Source organism: Mobula hypostoma, chromosome 11, assembly GCF_963921235.1.
Source record: "Mobula hypostoma chromosome 11, sMobHyp1.1, whole genome shotgun sequence".
NCBI lineage: Eukaryota > Metazoa > Chordata > Chondrichthyes > Myliobatiformes > Myliobatidae > Mobula > Mobula hypostoma.
The window spans coordinates 99,289,550-99,313,498 of NC_086107.1; the positions used below are offsets into that span (position 1 = coordinate 99,289,550).

General features: G+C 42.3%; 1 protein-coding gene across 3 annotated transcripts in view; it reads left to right on the forward strand.

Moving 5' to 3' along the window:
- Positions 1 to 18,999, forward strand: part of tcf20 (transcription factor 20) — a 72,636-nt gene extending 53,637 nt beyond the window's left edge. For 2 of the 3 annotated variants that reach the window (XM_063062624.1, XM_063062623.1), the window contains 4 exons: positions 13,602 to 13,695; positions 15,823 to 15,872; positions 17,978 to 18,064; positions 18,400 to 18,999. In XM_063062624.1, the coding sequence (XP_062918694.1) occupies positions 13,602 to 13,695; positions 15,823 to 15,872; positions 17,978 to 18,025 (192 nt within the window). In that variant the 3' untranslated portion in view covers positions 18,026 to 18,064; positions 18,400 to 18,999. Of the gene's footprint in view, positions 1 to 11,812; positions 11,885 to 13,601; positions 13,696 to 15,822; positions 15,873 to 17,977; positions 18,065 to 18,399 lie in introns of those variants that run through there. The other variant, XM_063062625.1, reaches the window with a different exon arrangement.
- Positions 19,000 to 23,949: the final 4,950 nt, after the last annotated feature.

Consider the following 23,949-nt stretch of genomic DNA (forward strand, 5'->3'; position numbering starts at 1 on the left):
GATGTCCTTGATGGTGTAAAGACTAATGCCCACGGTGGAGCTGGCTGAGTTTACAACCCTCTACAGCATTTTCCAATCCTGTACAGTGGGCCCCTCCATACCAGACAGTGATGCAGCCAGTTAGAATGCTTTCCATGGTACACCTGTAGATATGGAGTCTTTGATGACATACCAGATCTCCTCAAACTCCTAATGAAATATAGCCTTTTGCATGTCTTCTTCATAATTGCATAATATGCTGGGCCCAGGGTTGATCTTCAGAAATGTTGACACCCAAGAACTTGAATTTGCTCACCTGAGGACTGCTGTGTATTCCCTCGACTTCCTCAAGTCCACAGTCAATTCCATGGTCTCATTAACGTTGAGTGCAGTGTTGTTGTTGCAACACCAGTCAACCATCTGGCATATCTCACTTCTGTACACATGCCCTTCACCTGCTGAGATTATGCCAGCATTGATGAATTTATCAATGGCATTTACAATGTGCCTAGCCACACACTCATGTGTAGAGAGAGGCTAAGCGTGCATCCTTGAGGGGCTCCGGTGTTGATTGTCAGTGAGGAGATGTTATTTCTGATCCACACTGACTGTGGTCTCCTGATGAAGTCAAGAATTCAGTTGCAGTAGGAGGTATAGAGACCCAGATTTTGAAGCTTATTGATTAGTACTGAGAGGATGATGGTGTTGAACACTAAGCTGAAATAAATAAATAAATATACAGCAATGTGATGTTGGTATTGCTCTTGTCCAGGAGGTATAAGGCTGAGTAGAGAATCAGTAAGATTGCAACTGCTGTAGATCTATCATGGCAATAGGCAAATTGCAGCTTGCTTAGGCAGGAATTAATTTAGCCATGACCAACCTCTTAAAGTACTTTATCACAGTAGATGTGAGTGCTACTGGGCAATATTCACTGAGGCAGCTCACTCTGCTTTTCTTGGGCACCAGTACAATTGATGACCTCTTGAAGCTGGTGGGAACTTCCAACTGCAACATCTCCTTTAAACTCACCGTAAGCCTATGCCTTTTTGTTTCCATGTTGGGAAGAAGACTGAGAGGGACAGAGAGTGGTCAGCACTGAAATGGGCCCTTCCATACTGACCTTTTTGCCCATCTGCACAAATCCCAATTGGCTGCATTAGGACTGTATCCTTCTTATAGGCATCCGTTAGTCTCATGAGACCATGGATTTGCGCCTTGGAAGGTTTCCAGGGTGCAGGCCTGGGCAAGGTTGTATGGAAGACCGGCAGTTGCCCATGCTGCAAGTCTCCCCTCTCTACACCACCAATGTTGTCCAAGGGAAGGGCATTAGGACCCATACAGCTTGGCACCGGTGTCGTCGCAGAGCAATGTGTGGTTAAGTGCCTTGCTCAAGGACACAACATGCTGCCTCGGCCAAGGCTCAAACTAGCGACCTCCAAGTCACTAGACGAACGTCTTAACCACTTGACCACACACCAACATAGTATCCTTCTATGCCTTGCATATATAACTACCAGTCTAGATCTCTCTTAAGCATAGTGATTTTACCAGATTCCACGACTTCCTCTGGATATCAACCCATCAGATCCACTTTAAAAGCTGCTTCCTCTCACCATGCATCTATATCCTCTTGTTTTTGATGCCCTTAATATGGGGACAAGATTTTGACAGTGTACCCTATCCAGGCCTCTCTCAATCTTAATATACTTCGTTCAAGTCAACCCTTAGTCTCCAACATTCCAAACAAGGCAATCCAAGTTTGTCCAACCTAATACACTCCAATCCAGGCAACATCCTGGTGAACCTCTTCCACACTGTTTCCATTCTTCCTTTAGTGTGGTGTCCAGAGCTGCACACAGTACTACAAACATGACCTAACTAAAGTTTTATGCAGTTGCAACGTGACTTCTAATATTATACTGAGGTCCCTGACTGATTAAGGCAGGCATACCGAATGCTGCCTTTGCCACCCTATCCACCTGTGTCAAACAAGAGAAAATCTGCAAATGCTGGAAATCCAAGCAACACACACAAAATTCTGGAGGAACTCAGCAGGCCAGGCAGCATCTATGGAAAAGAGTAAATGTTTCGAGCCGAGACCCTTCATCAGGACTGTTGAAGGGTCTCAGCCTGAAAATGTTTTCTCTTTCCCATAGATGCTGCCTGGTCTGCTGAGGTCCTCCAGAATTTTGTGTGTGCTACTATCCCCTGTGTTGCCACTTTCAGGATGCAATGGACTTGCACCCCAAGCTCCCTTTGTGCATCAATAGTGCTGCGATTCACTATATACAGATGATCCCTGCATTATGGGAGTGTGATTGAGTTAATAGAAGATGGAGTGTTTTGATTTTTCCATAACACAAACAATGCTGTTTGTGCATCCATATTGAATTGTGAGTTGATTAAAAAAATTGTTTCACTTGATTTATTTACTTTTCACAAACTCCAGAGATGAATTTTATTCTGGATCTCAATTATATGGGTGATTTGTGAATTCTATAAGGGTAGATTTCCATAATCTGAATGGTTTTAATACAGCTATTACCTGTACATCCCTTCTGCATTTGACCTCTCAGAATGCATCACTTCACATTTGTCTAGATTAAACCCTTATCTGCCATTCCTCCTCACAAGTTTCCATTGGTCTTTGACAGCCTTCCTCATAATTTCACAAATCTTTCACTAATTCCACTAATTTTCATGCTTTCGGACTACCTATATTTTTGCCCAAGTCATCAATAGACGTTAGATGTTACAAACAACTGAGATCCCAGCATTGATCATTGCAGGGTACCAGTGGTCAAAGGCCTCCAGTCAGAAAAACGGCCCTCTTATTTGTGATCAAACTAGTTTGGATCAAGTTTACCAGCTCACCATGGATCCCATGTGACTTAATCTTCTGGATCAGCACTGACTACTCACCAGGCTTCTGGAACCTTGCCAATGGAAGGGTCCCAGCCATCTCCTCCCGTGCTTTCCTCAGTATACTGTGGTAGATCTCATCTGGGAACTTATCCACATTAACTGATTTTCAAGACATCCAACACAAGCACCAGGATATTTGCATACCACTCCCAAATTTGACCATTCTGCACATCCTTGGTGTCTACTGATGTGAAATGCTTATTGAGGTCCTGACCCACTTCTCTGGCTTTGAGTCGTAGATTCTTTCCTATGTCCTTCAGTAGACCTACCTTTTCCATAGCTACCCTCATGATTCTAGTATACGTATAAAATGCTTCCGGATTCTCCTTAATCTTACTTGTCAAGGATATTTCATGGCTTCTTTTAGTTCTCAAAATTTTTTGTCTTTTTCTGCTTCCTTTACATTCCTCAAGGGCCTTGTCCAATATCAGCTTCCTAAACTTTACATATGCTTCCATTTTCTTTTTAACTAAACTTGTCATTGTCGGCTTTCATCCTGACAGGAGCAGGTTGGTCTTAAACTCTTATCATCTCGCCTTCAAAAGACATTTAATGTGGATTTTCCCAATAATGCCATTTCCAATCTTTTTTCAGTTCCTGTCTAATAATGTTATAATTAGCCTTTCCCCAATCTAGCACTTTCACCTGAGGACAAATCTTATCCATGTCTCTAAAGATCTTAAAACTTGCACAATTATGGGCACCGTTCCCAACATGCTCTGCAGCTCAGACTTTGATCTCTTGGGTAGGCCCATTCCCCAATAGATGCTGTAGTACGACACCATCCCTAGTAGAGCTATCTGTACATTAGAACATAGAACAGTATTGCACAGTACGAGCCATTTTGGCCTATGACATTGTGCAGACCTCTTTAAAAACCTACTCCATGATTAATCTAGCCCTTGACCAGATTTTTCTTACATCCATGTGCCTACCTAAAGTGTCTCTTAGATGGTTCTATTCTACCAGCCTCTACCACCACTCCCAGCAGAACATTTCAGACACCTATCACTGTATGTGTTTTTTTAAAAAATTATCCCCGACATCCTCTTAAACTTTCCCCCACTTACCTTAAATAGATGTCCTCTGGTATTGGCCATTTCCACACTGGGAAAAAGGTGGTGACTGTCCACTATGTCTATGCCTCTCATGATCTATACACCTCTATCAAGTTGTTTCTTATCCTCCTCTCTCACTCTACCTCTAAACCAGGCAGCATCTTTGTAAATCCTTGCACCCTCTAAAGTTTTCACATCATTCCTATAATGCTGCAATCAGAACTGGACACAATATTCCAAATGTGGTCTAAACTCATAGCTTATGCACTTAATTTCCCAACTAATGAAGGCCAACACACCATATGCCACTTCAATCACAATATCGATCTGCATGGCAACTTTGACGGATTCATGGACTAGGACCCCGAGAGCCCTCTGTTCCTCCGCACTCCATCCTGCCATTAACCTTGTACTCTGCCTTCAAATTTGACCTTCCAGAGTGTATCGCTTCACGCTTTTCCAGATTGAATTCCATATGCCAATTCTTTGCCCAGCTTCGCATCTTGTATATGTGTTGTAGCCCATGACAACCTACACTATCCGCAATATCAGCAACCTTCATGTCATCTGCTAACTTACTAACACCCTTCCACTTCCTCATCCAAGTCATTTGTTAAATCACATAGAGAAGAAGTCCCAGAACAGATCCCTGTGGCACACGTCACAGACCTTCAGGCAGAATATATCCACTACCACCCTTTGTCTTCTGTGGGCACGCTAGTTTTAAATCCACAGAGCCAAGTTTCCATTGATCCCATGCCTGGTGACTTTCTGGATGAGCCTACCAAAGCGAGCCTGGTCAAATGCCTCACTGAAATCCATGTACACCACATTCACCAATCCACCTTCCTCAATTTGTTTTGCCACTTCCTCAAAACACTCAGCTGACTATCCCTAATGAGACTTTGCTTCTGCAAATGCTCATAAGTCCCGTCCTTAATAATTCTCCCCATTAGTTTGCAAATTGGTTTTCAAAACTTTCCTGAATGCACTGATGAATTCTGCTTCATCTAAGCAGAGTAAGGGTGTCCCAGTCAATATTGGGGAAGTTGATATTCGTCATAACCATAACTTTTGTTTTTAACATCTGCCTACATAGTACAACTCCATTATAGAGATTGCAGCTGAGTTGTATCTGTGTTATCTTGCTGAATGAGCCCTCCAAGTGATGACATTAATGCAACCCTCTGTCACATCTGAAACATACATGCCCTAAAATGCTGGACTGACTGGTCCTGCCTTTCTCTCAATCTTTTTTTTATTGGCTACAATTTCATAGCTTGAGGTCTAATTAGGCTCAAAGCTAGTCTGCTTTACCCATTGTACTGCATGTATTAAAATAAATAGAAGGGACAGGTATCTTAGATGCAGTATTGTGCCATGAGAAAGGATTTATTGGTGATCTTGTAGTTAAAGGATCAAAATATTAGAGTTTTATTCAAATATAGTATGAGAAAGCATGAGGCGCGAGTTCATGCTCATCAATTGGAAAGCTACATTAAATATGTCAGTTAACTAGCCATGGCTAATGTTTTCTTAAAAAATATTTACAGTTTACAAGTGTGATGGAATACTTTCCACTCGTCTGGGTGAGTGCAGCTTTAGCAATACTCTAGAAGTTTGACGCCCTACAGAACGTAGCAGCCTGCTTGATAGGCATCTCATCCTCAAGCATTCACCGCCAATGCATGGTAGCAGCTGTTTGTACCATCTACAGGGCGCACTGCAGCAACTCCCCAAAACTCCTTAGACAACATCTTCAAAACCTCTACCAGTTGGGGCAGGGCCCGAAGAAACAACACCGCACGGAAGCTGCCACCCAAGCCGCACACCATTCTGACTTGGAAATGTGTTGTCATATCTTCACCACTGGGTCAAAATCTTGGAGCTCCATCCCTAACAACGTTATGGGTACATCCATACCTAGAGCATGGCATGGTTCAGGAAGGCAGCTCAGCACCAGCTTCTCAAGGACAATTCGGGATTGGTAATTAAATTGCTTACAAAGCCCACATCCATAAGGCCATAATACATAGGAGCAGAATTAGGCTATTCAATCCATGGAGTCTTTTCCGCCATTCCATCATGGCTGATCCCGCATCCATACTTGAATGGATATATATATTTTTTTAAAGAGGATAGAAGAACAGATGCCTCAAGAATGCCAGTCAGAAGAAGCTGTAGGTAGATTTGGCTCAAAGTAGAAAACGTAATTACCCTAAAGCCTGAGGTTTGAGAAAATTTCAGTTTATCAAGGCATTACTTGAGTAAGCAAACAGACTGAGTTTGTATAGATAGAGGAAAAGATTAATGTGCATCCACTAGACTGAAACAAAGTATTAAATTGGTCAAGTAGGGGTTTGCTTTGAGAGGAGCTGGCAGAGAAATCTTGTTGCATCTTCATGGACAAAGACAGGGCAACCCACCTGGAGATAATGAAGATCAATAGCTCTAAACTAAATGAAGCATACAAATAAATCAGTCTTCATTTGGAGAAATTGATGGGAATGAAAGATGATAAATCCCTGGGATCTGGTGACCTTCAGACAAGTGGATGCATTAATTGTCATCTTCTGAAATTCTGTCGATTCTTGTGTAGTTCCTGCAAATTGGAAGGTAGCAAAGATAACCTTTAAAGAGAAAGTTAAGAATTTTTAGACCAGTTAGTGTAGCATCATCATGGTAGGGAACATGTTAGAATCTACCATGTAAAGTGGTATTGATAACAAGACCCTCAAATAATGGGAACAATTGGGGAATAGACAGGACCTTATGAATTGGAAATCATGTTTGACAGCATGTTAGCTTCTTAAGGAGGTAACTAGATAGCCAGTAAATCTTGTGTTTTTAAATGGTGTGAAAATGGATGGGCTTGTCTCAGAGGGACCCTTGTGTCCTTGTTCAAAAATCACACAGTTAATTAGCAAGTAGTTAGGAGAGACAATAAAGCGAGAAATTACTGGAAACCACAGCAGGTCAGGCAGTATTATTTGGAGAGAAACAGTTGATGTTTCAGGTTGATGATGAAGGGTAATTGACGTGAAATATGTAACTCTGCTTTTCTGTCTGTAGATGCTTCCTGACACACATATTTCCAGCATTCCCCATTTCATTTCTCATTTCCATCTCCTGATTTCCATTTATCATTGATCTTTATTGCAAGATAATTTGAATATAAAAGTAAGCATTTTTGCTCCAATTATATAGAGCTGTAGTGAGATTACAGCTGTAACATTATGTTAAGGTCTGGCCTAACTAAAGTTGGACATGTGGCCAAGTGGTTAAGGCGTTCGTCTAGTTATCTCAAGGTCGCTAGTTCGAGCCTCAGCTATGGCAACGTGTTTGTGCCCTTGAGCAAGGCACTTAATCACACATTGCTCTCGTCTGTGCGAGGAGTGGTGTCCCACACAGACTTCCAGTCTGCGCCTTGTAAGGCATGAAAATGCCCGACACAGGCCTCTCATGGTCTGAGTCGACGTCCCCTCCCTCCCCTAACTTAATGAAGGATATATTTACAATGGAGGGGATTCCATGAAGGTTTACCAAATTAATTCCTGTAAGTGGCATTCGTGAAATGAGAAATTAATCACATTGGTCCTGCACTGTAGTATTTAGAAGATCAAAGTGTAACCTTGTTGAAATCTGGAAAATTCTTAAGGGAATACCTTAAAACCCTGCAAGTGCTGAAATCTGAAATGAAAACAAAAATTGCTGGTCAGGCAACATCTGTGGTTTAAAGTTTCAGTTTAAAATTCTTTCAACAACACATATATGGAGGGTCTGCAACATGAAACGTTAGGTCTTTGTTTCTCCACGGATGCCCACATGAGTGTTACTAGCATTTTGTTTTTGAATTCTTGAGGGGCTTGGCAGCGTAGAATTGGAGTTGATGTTTCCCCTTGCTAAGGTGTCTAGAACCAGGCGTCACAGACTGGGGGAAAATGGGGTTGGCATTTAGAAAAGAGAGAGTAATAAATCTTTAGGATTCTCTCGCCAAGGTGGACATGGAGGCTGAATATATTCACAGCAGATCAATAGTTCTTTAAATTTAAAGATCATAGGGTTAATGATTATCCATGATCTTAATAAATGGAAGAGCAGACACGTGCTTCTCCGTGCTATAGTCGTAGGTTTTTGTGTTGATGGCACAGAAGAATCTGTGCCTGTTCTGGGTACTTTGTGAGTTGTTGACCCTCCTGTGGTATTTCTACCCACCACCTGTTCCTTTGGTCACAGGTTTTTTGGCCTTAAGGAGCTTGTAGAGCTGTTTTCTTCTTGAGAAAATGCTGGAATTTCCAATCCAAGCACACCTCACACCTCTGGATAATTACCCTGCAATTTGATCATTCAGCAGTCAAAAATCTCTTCATAGGTGTTGGTCGTCAGAACCAGAATCAGGCTTAATGTCGTGAAGTGTGTTGTTTGCAGCAGCAGTACAGTGCAATAGATTAAAAACTGTAAATTACAATACTGTACATATTAAATTAAATAGGTAGTGCAAAAAGAGAGCAAAAATAGTGATGTGATTAGTGCTCATGGGTCGGTTCATTGTTCACTTAGAGATCTAGTGGCAGAGGGGGAAAAGAAATGTAAGACGTAGGAGCAGAATAAGGCCACTCAACCCAATGAGTCCACTCCACCATTCCATCATGGCCGATTTTTTTAATCCCGCTCCACCCAATTCTCCTGCCTTCTCCTTGTAACCTGTGACACCTGACTAATCAAGAACATTTCAATCTCCACTTTAAATATACTCAATGACTTGGCCTCCACAGCCATCTGTGGCAATAAATTCCACAGATTCACCAGCCTCTGGCTAAAGAAATTCCTCCTCATCTCTGATCTGAATGGATGTCCTTCTATTTTGAGACTGAGCCCTCTGGTCCGAGCCTAGACTGACCCACTGCACATTCATTCTATCTAGGCCTTTCAGTATTGAATAGGTTTCATTGATATTCCACCCCCGCCCCTTCTTCTTAACCCTAACAAGTACAGGCCCAGAGCCATCAACCCTCCTTATACACTAACCTTTTCATTCCAGGAATCATTCTTGTGAACCTCCTCTGGACCCTCTCCAATGCCAGTACATCTTTTAGATAAGGGGCCCAAAACTGCTCACAGTACTCCAAGTGCAGTCTGACCAAAGTCTTCTAAATCCTTACCATCACATCCTTGCTCTTATGTTCTACTCTTGAAATGAATGCCAACACTGCAATTACCTTCCTTGACACTGACTGAACTTGTAGGGAATCCTGCACAAGGACTCCCAATACACTATGTTCCATAGGCCACTTCTTTACCCATTCTCCCAATTTATTCAAGTCATTCTGCAGACTCCCTGCTTTCTCAACACCAGCTGCTGCTCCACCCGTCTCTGTATCATCTGCAAATTTTCAATGGTTCCATTTAATATCAGAGGATATATACAATATACAGCCTGAAATTCTCTCTCTCCACAGGCATCCTCAAAACAAAAGAAATGCCCCAAAGAATGATTGACAGGAGAAAAAAAATGCAAGAATCCCAAAGCCCCTACCCTCTCCCATGCACGGGCAGCATCAATTCTTCCCCCTCCCCACACTTATTCTAGTTTAAAGCGACAGCATTCCCACCACCCACCATACGAGCAACAGCAAAGCCCCCAAAGGGAGACCATGGCCAACAAAAAAATCTGTTCGTTCCAACATTTCAACATCTCTCAGGCTGGCTCTGTCTCTCTGACAAGGGAGACACAGAGGGGAGACAAACAGTCACTGTTTTGATGTTACAGTCAATCTGAAGTGTTTTTTTTAATTTCGAGTTCCCCAACTCTAGAATCAGCAACAAACTCTCACCCACCATTGAGAGAGAGAAAGTGATCGATCACTGAGTGCACTGCAGAGGCCCCCAACAGCTGCTCTCTCTATCTTCGATCTTCCGGCTCCCGCTGCACTTCAATTCACAGCACTGGCGAGAATTCACGTCCAAGGGCTGCACTAAACTGTGCCTGGACATGTTGAAAGCGCGGCCGATCAGAGAGCTCCAAGAATGCCGACATGCTGCAATGCCAAATCGCAGTTTGAGAGCCACTGTGGATCAAAGACCCTGACATGGTCTCAGCTACCCAGAAAAGGAAAATAGAGACATTAGAAGAGGAAGAAACCATTAATTTTGTCATCCAAATTGTTCACATATAAAGAAGTGGCCCCAATACAGACCCTTGCGGAACACCACTAGTCACTGGCCCCCAACCAGAATAGTCCTCCTTTATTCTCAATCTTTGTCTCCAGCCAGTCAGCCAATGCTCTATCCATGTTAGAATCTTTCCTGTAATATTATGGGACCTTATCTTGTTGAGCAGCTAACAATTTTCTTAAGGAAACCGTGCTGACTTTGACCCACTTTATCCTGCGCTTCCAAGTACTGCAAAACGCCCTTAATAATGGACTAGGACATCTTCCGAACCACTGAAGTCAGACTAACTGGCCTATAATTTCCCTTTTTCTTCCTCCCTCCCTTCTTAGAGTGGAGTGACATTTTCAATTTTGCAGTCCTCCAGATCCATTCCAGAATCAAATTATTCTTAAAATATTATTACTAATGCCTTCACAATCTCTTCAACTACTGCTTTCACAACCCTGTAGAGTAGACCATGAAAAAGTTCTAGAAGCTGTTTATAAAATATTGAGTGTGTGTCTTCCAGGCTCTTGTACCCCATCTCTGATGATAGTAATACGAAGAAAGCATGTGCTGAGTGATGGGGATCCTTAGTGATGAATGTCCTCAATGTTGGACACCTTCAAAAGGCGATGTTTACAATGGAGCTCATTGAATTTGCAACCTGTGCAGCTTTTTCTGATCCTGTGTAGTGGCCCCTCCGTGCTGGACAGACACCGTGATTTGTGGGGCAGTACAGATGCTATGGGCAGTGCGGTTCCTGTTGGTGAGGTTACTTGTGAGATGCTTTCTGAAAAGACATACCTGTTCTGGGTCTTTGAGATTTTTCTGTAGCTGCCTGTGTTTTAGCACTGGGCTGATGGTGATAAGTGGATTAGATGGTGGTCATTAATATCTGTCATGGCACAGGAAAAGCGTACATCACTTGGATGATATAATTGAGGACTTTGGTAGCTGGCAGACAGCAACATCATGTGCAGGAACCCTCACACTCATTAGGAGCACTCTACTGTTTAACAATCTGGAAAGAGTGCCAGGACTCCTCCACTCCTGTGTTGGTCTGTGCAGCATCTGTTCACTTGTCACTGGGCCTGCACAGATAGAATTGACTGGCCATTGCAGAGCATTACGTGTGATCCTCTGTATAAATAACACTTCTCCATTTGAGTTCAAAGTAAGTATAATGTCAAAGTACATATATGTCACCATATGCTACCCTGAGATTAATTTTCTTGCTTGCATTTACAATAGAACAAAGAAATACAATAGAATCAAAGGAAAACTAGACACACACACACACACGAAGACAGTGTGCAAATATATAAAAAAGACAAATAATAACAACAATAAATAAATACTGAGAACATGAGCTGAAGAGTCCTTGAAATTGATTCCATACGTTGTGGAATCAGTTCAGAATCCAAATCAGGTTTAATATCATCGGCATGTGTCATGAAATTTATTAACTTAGCAGCTGCAATGCAATACATGATAAATATGGAAGAAAATAAAGCAATTACAGTAAGTATCTATGCTCAGACCCTGCTTAACGCTGCGGATGCATTCCTCAGAGGTGAAGTGCTATGTAAATCAGTGTTGTGCCGGGTCATTGTAATATTACGTAAGTGAACAAACATGCCTTTTTTTTTTAAAAACAAACCTGAGATGTATGATATATTATGTATACCCAGTAACAAGCATGCAAGTAGACCTAAGCTGTACATAAGTGGAGCAGCAACACATCGCAGCAGCAGTGGAGGGAATCGGTTGGTGGTTACATCTTAGAGGAGGGACCATTCTGTGGGTCCTCCTCCAACCTTGGTTTCTTCTTCAAGTAGGTGTCGAGATTTCACTGCCTCTTCTTTAGTTTCCTCTCATGAAGCGATTCTCGGGAGCAGGAAGTCATGTCGAAAACACCTCTCTTTGCCTTATTGCTTCGGTCCCAGTCAGGGTCATTATCAATGATCACTGCAAATTTCAAAGAGGTGCCAGCATTAACCTGACGCTCACCGGCATCCAAATGCCGTACCACTTGTAGTTTCACACCCATGCTAATGCTTTTCCTAGACGTCTTAGATGTACTACTGGAAGTTGCTGGCCATTTTCCAGATGTTATGGGTGAAAGAAATGGAATAAATTGGTGAGGGAGCAAAAGCGTTTACATACGCGGGAGAGGCAGAGCATAAACGAATGCGTGATTGGGTGTGGGTGCCTTAGAGCATATGTAAAGTGCTCTCATTGGCTGATTGAATGTTATTGTAATAGTGGTTCCTCCTGAGAAGTTTTAAGTGTTTAGAATGAAATTTTGTCATTTTTAAAAAATTCAATAAAGAATTGATTAACCATGTTGTAACAAATCAGTGCTATGCAGGGTCTGTATGTGTATGTGTGTGTATATTATATATTTAAAATTTTAAATAGTGCAAAAACAGAGAAAAGAAGGTTCAGCATTGAAGTGAGTGAAGTTATCCACACTGGTCCAGGAGCTTGATGGTTGAAGGGTGATAACTGTTCCTGAACCTGCTGGTGTAGGGCCTAAGGCTCATGTACCACCTTCCCAATGGCAGCAGTGAGAAAAAAGCGTGCCCTGGATGGTGGGAGTCCTTGATGATGGGAGCTGCTTTCTTCTGACAGCGTTCCTTGTAGTGGTGAGGAGTAAGAGTGAATTCATCTATAAGTAGTCAGGTTATTAAATGTGGCAATCAGAAACCTCTGCAAATCATAGGGGAAATTAGTACTTAGACCACTGGTATAAATTCTTTTGATTGCTTACATTTATGTCAGTACTGTTGCATTGTCCTGTAAAACTAGCATTCATCTGGAAGTTTCCCTCCTGACTTGGAAATATATCACCATTTGTTCACTGTCAAATTCTTGCAACTCTCCTGAATAGCATTACAGGTACATCCACACCTCAAAGACTACAGCTGTTCAAGGCAGCTCACACCACCTTTTCCAGCAGTTAAATTTTGGCTCAGCCTGCAAAATCCAATTCTTTTGCATGAATAAAGAAAAATTGTCCCAGTTTTCACATTCTACATACCGTTCCTTTCTCTCTGCATTCGTTTGTTCTTTTGTAAGATTCTGCTCACTTGCATCTCCTGTCAGTTGGTCCACTGGGTCTCCCAATCTGCCTGCCTCTTTTCTCCTCGTACCCTTTTCCCTAATCTAGCCTCCTTGACCTTTATGCTATCCTGTTTCTTTCCAGCTTACCCACCGCTGGGAATTAAACATCAAGCTTGTACCTAGGAGGTATCACTTCCTCTCTTTGTATATTGAAAGTAACCTTCCCCAGTAAGAGGTTGTGCCACTGAAATTTACCAAGTTCCGTGATATAAACATAGGTAACACCTGTGCCGTGGTGCTGGCTGAAGAAAGGTTTCTAAAGGGCCACTGCTTGCTGATGTGCCGCAATCACGCTGTTTATCCACCGCTCTGATACTTGAACTCTCCCTCACTTCTGTCTCTATCTTCCCCCAGAAATGCTCACACTGCCAGGAGCCTGGCGCTACCCTGGGCTGCTACTGCAAGGGATGCCCACTCAACTATCACTACATCTGTGCTCTGGAAGCAGGTAATTATGGTGAGGACTGGGTGGGTGATGGTCTTGATCACAGGTTGGGAAGTTGGTCTGTCGGCTAGGAAAGGCACATTCACGGTGCAGCTAGAGCAGCCCTAGATGCTGCTAAAAAGCCTGTGGAACCGATCTAAATTAATTGAGTCCCACACTGCTCCTACACAGCTTAGTACAGGCCTTGTCATATGGTACATCTATTCATGAACTATTGGCTCCTGTTGCACAGATGGCCATAAAGTACCATTCAGCCAGTCTTTATCAAATTAGCTTAGAGCTATTGTACTTAATCTGATATCCATAACCTTGCACGTTCCTCATCCTCCTGTACTACAGAAAAGACTCCAGCTGGGCCAGTGGGATCAGAAATCTAGTGGCAAAGGTAAATTGAGTGCCTCTCTGTTAAACCGGTGAGAAGAGATTCTGGTGATAATGTTATGAATCTGAAGGCAGTGGCATTGGGAGTTGAGTATAAAATTAGGAAAACATGGTTTAAAGAAAAAAGGAAATTGTAAAAGAACTGTAGCATTAAAAAAAACTATTGTAGGTGTATGCCAAGTACCTGGATAATGATGCTAAAAATGGATAGAATAATATTTTGGAATCATTTAAAACAATGATGAAGAGAATCCAGGAAAAGAGTATCTCACTAAAACAAGATTCTCCTACCTATAACAGCGTTAATGAATGAAGGACTAAAATAGGAAGAAAAATCAAACTAGGGAGACAAAGTATAGAATTAAATTATTGAAGGATACAAAGTTCTCTATAAATGTTACAGGTCAAATGAAAAATAAGGATAACTTACAAGAATGACTTTGAAATGGTAGTAATATTAATGAGTTACTGGTAATAGGAAGGATAGACAGATGTGTTGTTAGTACCACATATGAAAGAGATAGTAGTTTTATCCAGGGTAGACAACACAATGGATGTGGTGTTGGAACAACACCCAAAGGATATTTAAGCATTTAAATTAAGAAGTGGAGAAATAATTGATAAAAGTTAACCAGACTCATTCAGGTCTACTACATTTGTGCATATTGAAAGAAGGTGGGACATAGTTGCTGCCCATATCCTATAAATATTAAAGCAGTCATGTCTGAGGAATGATGAACAACTGATGTGATTGCCATAGTTAAAATGGGAAATAGAACCAACAAACACTTAAAACCTGTTAGATTAAAACTGATGACAGGAAAAATAACCAAAATGTGTATGAATGAAAGTCTAGTTCCTGGAGAGAGGACTGAAGAGTAAAGAAGTAATGTTAAACATAAAAATCCTTTAGTGATCATTTACTGTCCTCTGAATAGCTCTGGTTTTTGTATTTAAACCTGTTTGGAGACAAAAGGGAAGATGTTTTAAGTAAAAAATTCACATGGTGCTAGAGCAAGCAGAGTGAGACTTTTCTGGAGTAAGGACACAATGAAGAATTAACTAACAGAGGTCTTTAAGATTATGGCAAACAATAGCATAGGTATAGAGAAGGAGTTTTGTTTTTTGTGTAAAGATCATACATTGGGAGAGAATTTAGAACAAGGTTCTTCACCGGATTGCTGAGGGGTCTGGAAGTTGCTCCTGTAGGAGTGTCCAAATAAAAAGTAAACTAGATGAACGTACGGTTGGAAGGTATGTTGTCTTATATGGAACATAAATGCCTGCTGTAGAACATTTGGCCAAAAACACTCCCAACTCCAAATATTTAGTGTGAAATTCCTTCAGTTTTTGTACTCTCCCAGCTTCTAACTTTAGTTTGTTTAAATTTAGGAACCCACAGCAGTTTAGCGGTTAGTACAACACCCTTCGGGCTCAGGGCATCAGAACTCATAGTTCAGTTCCTGCGCCGTTTCTATGTCCTTTCCATGAGCCCATGGGTTTCTTCCAAGTGCCCCAGTTTTCTCCTAAAGACATACTGGTTAATGAGTTAATTGGTCCTTGTAAATTGTCCTGTGATTAGGCTAGGGTTAAGTAGGTGGGTTGCTGGGCAGGGCAGCTCATTGGGCTGGAAGGGCCTATTTCATTCTGTATCATTAAAAAAGTAGTTAGAAAGCTAGAAAGAATGAACTCTTCCTCGGGATTCAGAATTCACTTACACCATCTCATCTCAATATTTTTCTCCTTCAGATTGCTTTCTGAATGAAGAGAATTTCTCCATGAAATGCCCCAAACACAAGGTAAGTAATTTCGACCTGGTAGTCTTTATTCCTGAATGGGAGACAGCTGGAGGCTGAAGCCCTGTGTTCCTTCCCCACCTTTCCCACCACTTCAGCCCAGGGCAGATCCATCATGGCTTGGATACGGAGGTGAAAGACAAGTGTCTCAACGCTGTACCGTCTTCCTGTCCTGTGTGAATAAGTTATCTCTGCCACCCCATCAGTATGCTTCCTAGTTTGTGCAATGCTCTGAGTCTTGGGATTGATTCCTCCTTGTTTCGGATGTTGGGGGAGGGTGTTTTGTCAAGAGCACCTACCCAGGAGGTGTACCTGCTTCTAGGAATATCTTTGTGCTTGCTCTTCCAAAGAGCTGTAAGTAGTTCTTTCCAGTGCTTTTATCCGAAGTTTTCTCTCAGTTCTCAGCAGTTCTCACCTGATTGTAATTGTTCATTGCATCAGATATTCCCCTGCACCCCTACTGCTCTCAAGTCACTCTTTGGCACATTAAACACAAAGGCACAGGAGGATCTCAAAAGGAGGGATAGAAGGGTCAGACAGCACCTATGAAGGGAAATAGACAGTCAACCTGGAACATAATTTATCCATTTTCCTTCATTGATTCTGTCTGATCCACTGCATCCCTCCAGTGTCTTTGTGTGTTGCTGCAGATTTCCAGCACCTTCAGCCTCTCGTATCTCCTCTTGCCATATGAAATTTATTTCATTCAGCCTTTTGAAATTATCCCTCATTGTTTCAACTTCTCAAATAAAGACCTCCATCAAGTCTCCTCAAAGCTACTTGTAGCCTTTGTAGTAAATCTGTGTTGTGTCTTCTGCCAAGCCTGTGTAGCCATAAAACTGATACTATGAATTGGCCACAACACTGTAGCTCGAGCCATGCTGGTGGATTATTTTCCTTTCATTATACTTCCTGGTTTTCGACTCCACATTCGGCCCAACGAGTGCTCTGTCGTTCGATCATGGCTAACTTATTTTCAACCCCATTCTCAACTTCTCCCTGTAAAACATTGATCATTGCAGGGTACCACTGGTCAAAGGCCTCTAATCAGAGAAACAGCCCTCTACCTCTACCCTCTGTCATCTATAATCAAGCTAGTTTTGGATCCAGTTTACCAGCTCACCATGGATCCCATGTGACTTAATCTTCTGGACCAGCACTGCCTATTCACCAGGCTTCTGCATCTCACCTGTGACTAAAAAGGATACAAGGATCTCTGTCAATGTCCCAGCCATCTCCTCCCTTGGTTTCCTCAGTATACTGGGGTAGATCTCATCTGGGAAATTAGCCACGTTACTGTTTTTTAAGACATCCAACACAAACGCCACCTTAATATTAATACAGCCTAGAATATTTGCATACTACTCCCAAGTCTGACCATCAGCCACGTCCTTGGTGAGTACCAAGATCAGACCACTTTTTGTGAGTACTTAATGCAGAAAACCAGGTAATTACAAAGAGTTCACAAACTTTTTCTTGCACTATGCATAATGTCACCATATACAATTCTGAGATTCGTTTTCTTGTGGGCATTCACAATAAATCTAAATCCAGTAACCACAATAGAATCAATGAAAGACTGAGCGGACAACCAGTGGGTAAAGACAGCAAACTGTGCAAAGACAAAAGAAATTATATTCATAAATAAATATGGAGAACATGAGATGAAGAGTGCTTGAAAATGAGTCCATCACTTTCAAGTGTGTGCCTTCAGGCTGTTGTACCACGTCTCTGATGATAGCAATGAGAAAAGGGTATGTCCCGGGTGAGGGGGGTCCTTAGTGATAGACGCCGCCTTTTCGAGGCATCGCTCCTTGAAGATGCCCTGGACGCTGGGGAGGCTGGAACTGGCTGAGTTTACAGCTTTTTCCAATCCTTTTAACGATTGCATTCTTTCAAATTTACACCATGTTCTGCATTCCATTATTGCTCTCCCCTTGTGCTATCTCAACGCACTGTGTTACGAAATGATCTGTATGGATGACTTTGAAAACAGTTTTCAGTGAACTCAGTACACTTGACAATGCCAAACTAATTGTTCCCCCACCCCTGCGTCAAGTGCTACAAAGGAAGGAATGATTTAAATTGCAGGCTTTTTTTCTCTCCAGCACAGGGCTACAAAAGGTAGCAGTACAGAGCAGTCGGAGCGAGGCTGAGCAGAGGCCTCCAGTTCTCCACGGACACAGCACAAGCAGGTGAGCAGGCCACGAATAACTCGTGAAGAAGGGGAAAGCACTAAGTTAATTTGGGAGAGGAATGGGGAAACAGATAAATTTTGGCAGATGATTTTAGGGGGCAGTTTGTGGGTGTGCAGTTTGCTGGGTGTAGAGCGAGAGGCGTCAGAGTACAGAAGCTGTGTCACCAGGTGTGAGTTTGGAGATTGAGTGGATGTGGTGTTATAAGATACAGGCAGTGATGTTAGGACGAGATGAAGAGCAGGGGTCGATCAGTGGGAGGGGGCACCCGTGCAGGGTTATGAGGTCACAGCAGTCATCTGATTCTTATTTTTTTTCTGGCTTATTCCCTGCAGGTCCTCCTGTTGAAAGACAGTGAATCCGACATGATTCTGGTATCGGACAGGGTGACTCCATGGGTGTGTCTTCAACCCTGAGCGCCCACTGTTTACTGCAACCACAAAGAATTGCCGGTTAAAGGACTTGGAGCAAAAATAACCCTGGACCTGTGCGCTTGCAGCCCCGATATCTTGAAACCACAGGGCAGTGAACAAAACAACAAGAAGACATCCTGACTGGAAAGGGTGGGGTATCCAGGGTGGGGATAGGGGGGATTCCACTGAAACCACCCCCTTCCCCCTAACCTTGCAGAGACCCAGAGCTGAGACCTCGTACCCTGGATTGTCCTTGGCTCAATCTTCTAATGTAAATGGCTTCAGTCTGAGAGGATGGACTGCCTAGATTCTATATTTTATTTTTTATTTTAAATATATCAGTGACTCTTGGTTTTCAAATACCTTTTTTTCCTGTTTCTCTGTCCCTTCCTCCTCCATTGGCTGACCATGGCAGGACAGTATAGTGGTGAGAGCTCGCCCATGTATGTTCAGTGTTATTTTGGGTGTTTTATTCAATATATATATATTATATTATATTATATATAGTTATTAAATTGTTTACAACAGTAATGGAATTTGCCGATGATTGTGCATTAGTCCCTGTTGGATGCGGTCAATAAGACCCAAGGTCCAGATTTTGCTACCTATCCCTGACTCCACATGTCTTGGCCATAGATGTGTATTTCTGATGTGACAAAGCAAAGTTGTACTTTCTGTCATCATTTCCAGACATTGAGGGGGCTGAGTCTGCAAAATTATGTTCAATTTTGGTCAATCTGCTCTAGGAAAGGTGCAGAGGAGATTTGCAGGGATGTTGCCAGAACTCGAAGGACCAGGTTATGGAGGAGGTTGAGCTGTTGGATCATAGGAGAACAAGGAGTCATCTTTTAGAGGTGAATAAAATCATGAGGGTCATAGATAGTGGGAATACACACAATCTTTTTCTTAGGGTTGGATACTCAAGCACTAGAGCTCATAGGTTTAAGGTGAGAGGGGAAAGATGATAAGAACCAGAGGGGCAACCTTTTCACCCAGGGGTGTTCAGTCTATGGAATGAGCTGCAGAATTGGTTAAGGCAGCTACATTACCAACCTCAAACAAGTACTTAGATAGGTGCATGGAGAGAAAAGGTTTAGAGGGATATGGGTTTGGTCAGCATGGACCAGTAGGGCTGAAGAGACCATTTCTGCACCGTATAATATTTTTATAGTACAAGACCAGCAGTGATTTAACAATGAGACCGATTGCTCAAACAGTTGCTGTAGGGCCAGGTGTTTTACAACTGGTTAAATACAGTGAGGCAGGAATAATTAGTATGAGATCCTTTTGAGGAAGTCTGATCAGAATATGATTAAAATTTTACATTTAGTCAGAGCGTGAAGGCCATATCTTGCAGACAGTGGAATGGGTGTGAATGGGGTGGAGGAAATAGTGGATGGAAATTAGATTAAAAGTCAAAGTGAGAGATAAGCAGTACTCGTAATGAATGAAATATTACATTATTCTCATCAAAATATGGAAAAAGGAAAAGCTAGGCTAAATTAAATATTTATAATGATAAGAATAGGGGTTGTGAGAATTTTAGAAAACAACAGTGACTAAGAGAACAAACAGACTGCTGGAGGAACTCAGTGGGTTGAGCAGCTTCTGTAGGAGGAAAGGAATTGTTGACATTTCAGGTCAAAACCCTGCATCAGGGCTTCAGATTTCAGCATCTGCTGTCTCCAGCATTATCTAAAACTTTGGTAATTGGGGAAGAGAGTAAGCTACCAAGAAATATAATGGTCTGAGTAAAGGAAGGGAATGGCAAAAGTAAGTGCTGGTCCTCCAGAAGTAGAAGTGGGAATTAATGGAGAATAAGGAAATGTTAAATAATTTGTATTTGTCTTCACACAACCTCCAGCTTATCATGGATATTCGCTTCTGATGAAAGGTCAACAGCTTGAATTATTAACCCTTTCTCACTACAAGATGCTGCCCATCCTGAGGATATCCAGATATTTCTGTTTTTATTCTTGTTTTGAGGTACCTGCTGCTTTTTGAACCCAACATTGGTCCTGGGGTCCATCATAAAGAAATAGTAACAAGGTGCATAGAAAATGATGTTGCTGTTAGAGTCAACGTGGACTTATGAAAGAGAAATAGTATTTTTATAATAGTATTGATTTCACTCAAATTGTAACCACAGAGCGGATAAAGTCAGTGTGGTCATCTAGATTTCCTATATCAATCAAGAAAATCCCACAAGAAGATTTGGCCATGAGATCACTTTAAGGGAATATCAAAGACTAGCAATCTTACAAAACCATAGGGATGAACAAGTCACTTCTAGATTGCTGTTCCTGATCAATGGTGGTAAGTTGCTAGGAGGATACAGAGTGCTGAACACAGCGCTGATCTTCTTTAGCTTCACTTGATGAATTCCTGTTTTAATTATGGCAGTGGTCCTATGTGTCTGGAGTTAAAAATGCCAGTTGATGTTCCTAAAGCAAAGTTCTGGGGGTGGGGGAGGGATTGTTCACTGGATGGATGTTGTGAGGTTGTTTCCACCAGCAAAGAATCTAAAATCAGAGTATATAGTCTCAGGATCGGAGGACCACCATGCAAGATGGATGAGGAGGATCTTCTCAGGTTTCTGAATCATTGTAATTCTTCATCTTACCACTGTGGATGTGGATTCCCAAGGACAGATTAGAGAATATCATAAAATGCATTTTGGACACATTCCCCAAAATGGGCATCAGGGAGGAAATCTGGAATTGCTCTGCACAGATATCTGTAAGAGCAGTCTTGATCAATGGATGGGAAATGGCCAGAGAAAAGCAAGAGATTGTGAACTTCAGGAAGGGGAAGTCAGGAGAACACACATTAGTTCCCATTGAGGGGTCAGTGGTAGAAAGGGTGAGCAGCTTCAAGTTCCTGAGCATCAAGATCTTGAAAGATGTATCCTGGGTTCAACACATTGATGCAACCACAAAGAACACATACTTGCAGCTCTACTTAGGAGTGAGGAGATTCTGTTTGTCACTGAAGACTCCAACAAATTTTTATACATGTTCAGCAGAGAGGAATTTGACGGTTTGCATTACAACCAGCTCCATCACAGGTACAACCCTTCTCACCATCGAGGACATTTTCAAAAGATGGTACTTCAAGAAGGCAGCATCCATCAGTAAGAACTCTTACCATCCAGGAGATGCCACCTCCTCATTGCTACCATCAGGAAGGAGGTACAGGAGCCTAAAGACCTACACTGAACAATTCAGGAACAGCTTCTTCACCTCTGCCATCAGATTCCTGAACCATCCACGAACACTATCTTCTTTTGTAACTTACAGACTTCTTGTATCTTTGCTGCTGCTGCAAACCAAATTTCATACCATATAAGTCAGTGATGATTGAGCAGCTGTGATCTGTGCCTGCTGCTCCTGTTCCTATTTCTAATTTCCATTTTCCTGCCAATCTGAAGTTCATCCTCTCAGTCAGGCTTTGCCTCCCTGTTCCTCAGTCTGTAAGGTCAGACTATGATGAGCTGGTTGATTTTTCCTTTAGGATGACAACTTTGAAGATGGCTGCAGCTTTCAACAAGTAAAAGCCAGAGTAGGACAGGCCAACTCCAGGAAAGAATGCAGAGTCTTCCCTTTCTGTGCTTGATGGGTTAAATGAGAAGAACCCAAGAGGGAAAAGTCGGCAAAACTCACTTACTTCTGAGTCCTCTGAGGTCGGCTTCTGATCTAGAGTCTGGTCTGTGATCAGCAGCCCCACAGAGCAACAGATGTGTACAACACTAAGCTCCTAACTGGCAGCCATAGGGAAGGGCACTATCACATTTGCTGATCAAATTTACAAACTGAAGGGGGTGAATGATGATCAGCAATTAGTGACCCATCACACCGTTGGATGTGCCTCTACTGTACCCTGAAGGAAATCCTCTGGTCTTGCACTGCTAATGGGTATCATCACTTTGTGTGGGATGGGAGTGGACACTCAAGTTCACAGATGGGAAAGATTCAGAGGGATCTAGGCAAATGGAACTAACTGGGGTCCTATCCTTCAGCACTGATGAGTTGGTCTGAAAGGCCTTTTTCCATGTTTTACTAATCTTATGATTGCTGCCTGATCATCTTGAACCAGAAGACTGTCTGACAGAATACCACATACATATATGATGGACATGCTCTGGGCTTTGAGGAGGGAATCAAAGAATTGTGTCTACCTGTTCTACGCAGATATCCAGAGTACAGTTCAAATTAATGGGTGGGAAACAAAGCTTCCCCACCAACTCTGGTCAGACGGTTATCCACTCTCCCAGCTTGTTTATGTTGAGCATAAAACCCTTTGACAAATCCAGTGGGAAGTACGTGCAGAAGAGAGGTGACATCACAGTCAGAGGAGGCACCCGGATTAAAATCTCCCTGTAAGTGGATGTCATCACTATATTCTGTTTGTAACCATGGCCTGCAGATTAATGGCATCTGCATCCAGTTGGAAGCGGTCTAACCTAATATCTTTTGATCTTTTGAAATGTATTCCTCTCCAGCTTGAATATATTGTGACTGAGCCTCCACTTTTGTCTTGGGCAGAGAATTCCAAAGAGGCACTACCCTCTAGGTGAAAATATTTCCCTCATCTCTGCCATGAATGGATGCTTCTTTGAGTCTGTGAACCTTGGTTCCAGATACCTCGGTCAAAAGGGAACACTGTAAGACCATAGGTCATAGGAGCAAAATTTAGCCCATCGAGCTGCTCTGCCATTCCATCGTGGCTAATTTATTATCCCTCTCAACCCCATTCTCCTGCCTTCTCCCAGTAACCTTTGATGCCCTGTTTAATCATGAACATATCAACTATACTGAACATATAAATATGCTCAATGACTTGGCCTCCACAGCTGCCTGTGGCAGTGAATTCCACAGATTCACCACCCTGTGGCTAAAGAAATTCCTTCTCATGCCTTTTCTAAATAAATGTTCCTCTATTGAGGCCGTGCCCTCTGACTCACCCACTACAGGAAACATCCTCTCCACATCCACTCTGTCTAGACCTTCCAATATTCAATGAGATACTCCCTCAGAGCCATCAAATACTCCTCATACATTAACCTTTTCATTCCTGGAATATTTTCGTGAACTTCCTTGGGCTCGCTCCAACGCCAGCACACCTTTGCCTAGAAAAGGAGCTCTAAACTGTTCACAGTACTCCCAAGTGGGGTCTAACCAAAGCCTTATAAAGCCTCAGCATCACATTCTTGCTCATATTCTAATGCTCTGGAAAATAATGCTAACATTGCATTTGCCTTCCTTACCATCAGCTCAACCTGCAAGTTTACCATTAGGGAATCCTGCACAAGAATGCCAAAGTCCCTTTGCAGTTCTGATTTTTGAATTTTCTTCCCATTTAGAAAATAGTCTATGCCTTCTACCAAGGTGCATGACCATGCACTTCTGGACACTATTCCATCTGCCACTTCTTTGCCCATTCTCCCAATCTGTCCAAGTCCTTCTGCAGACT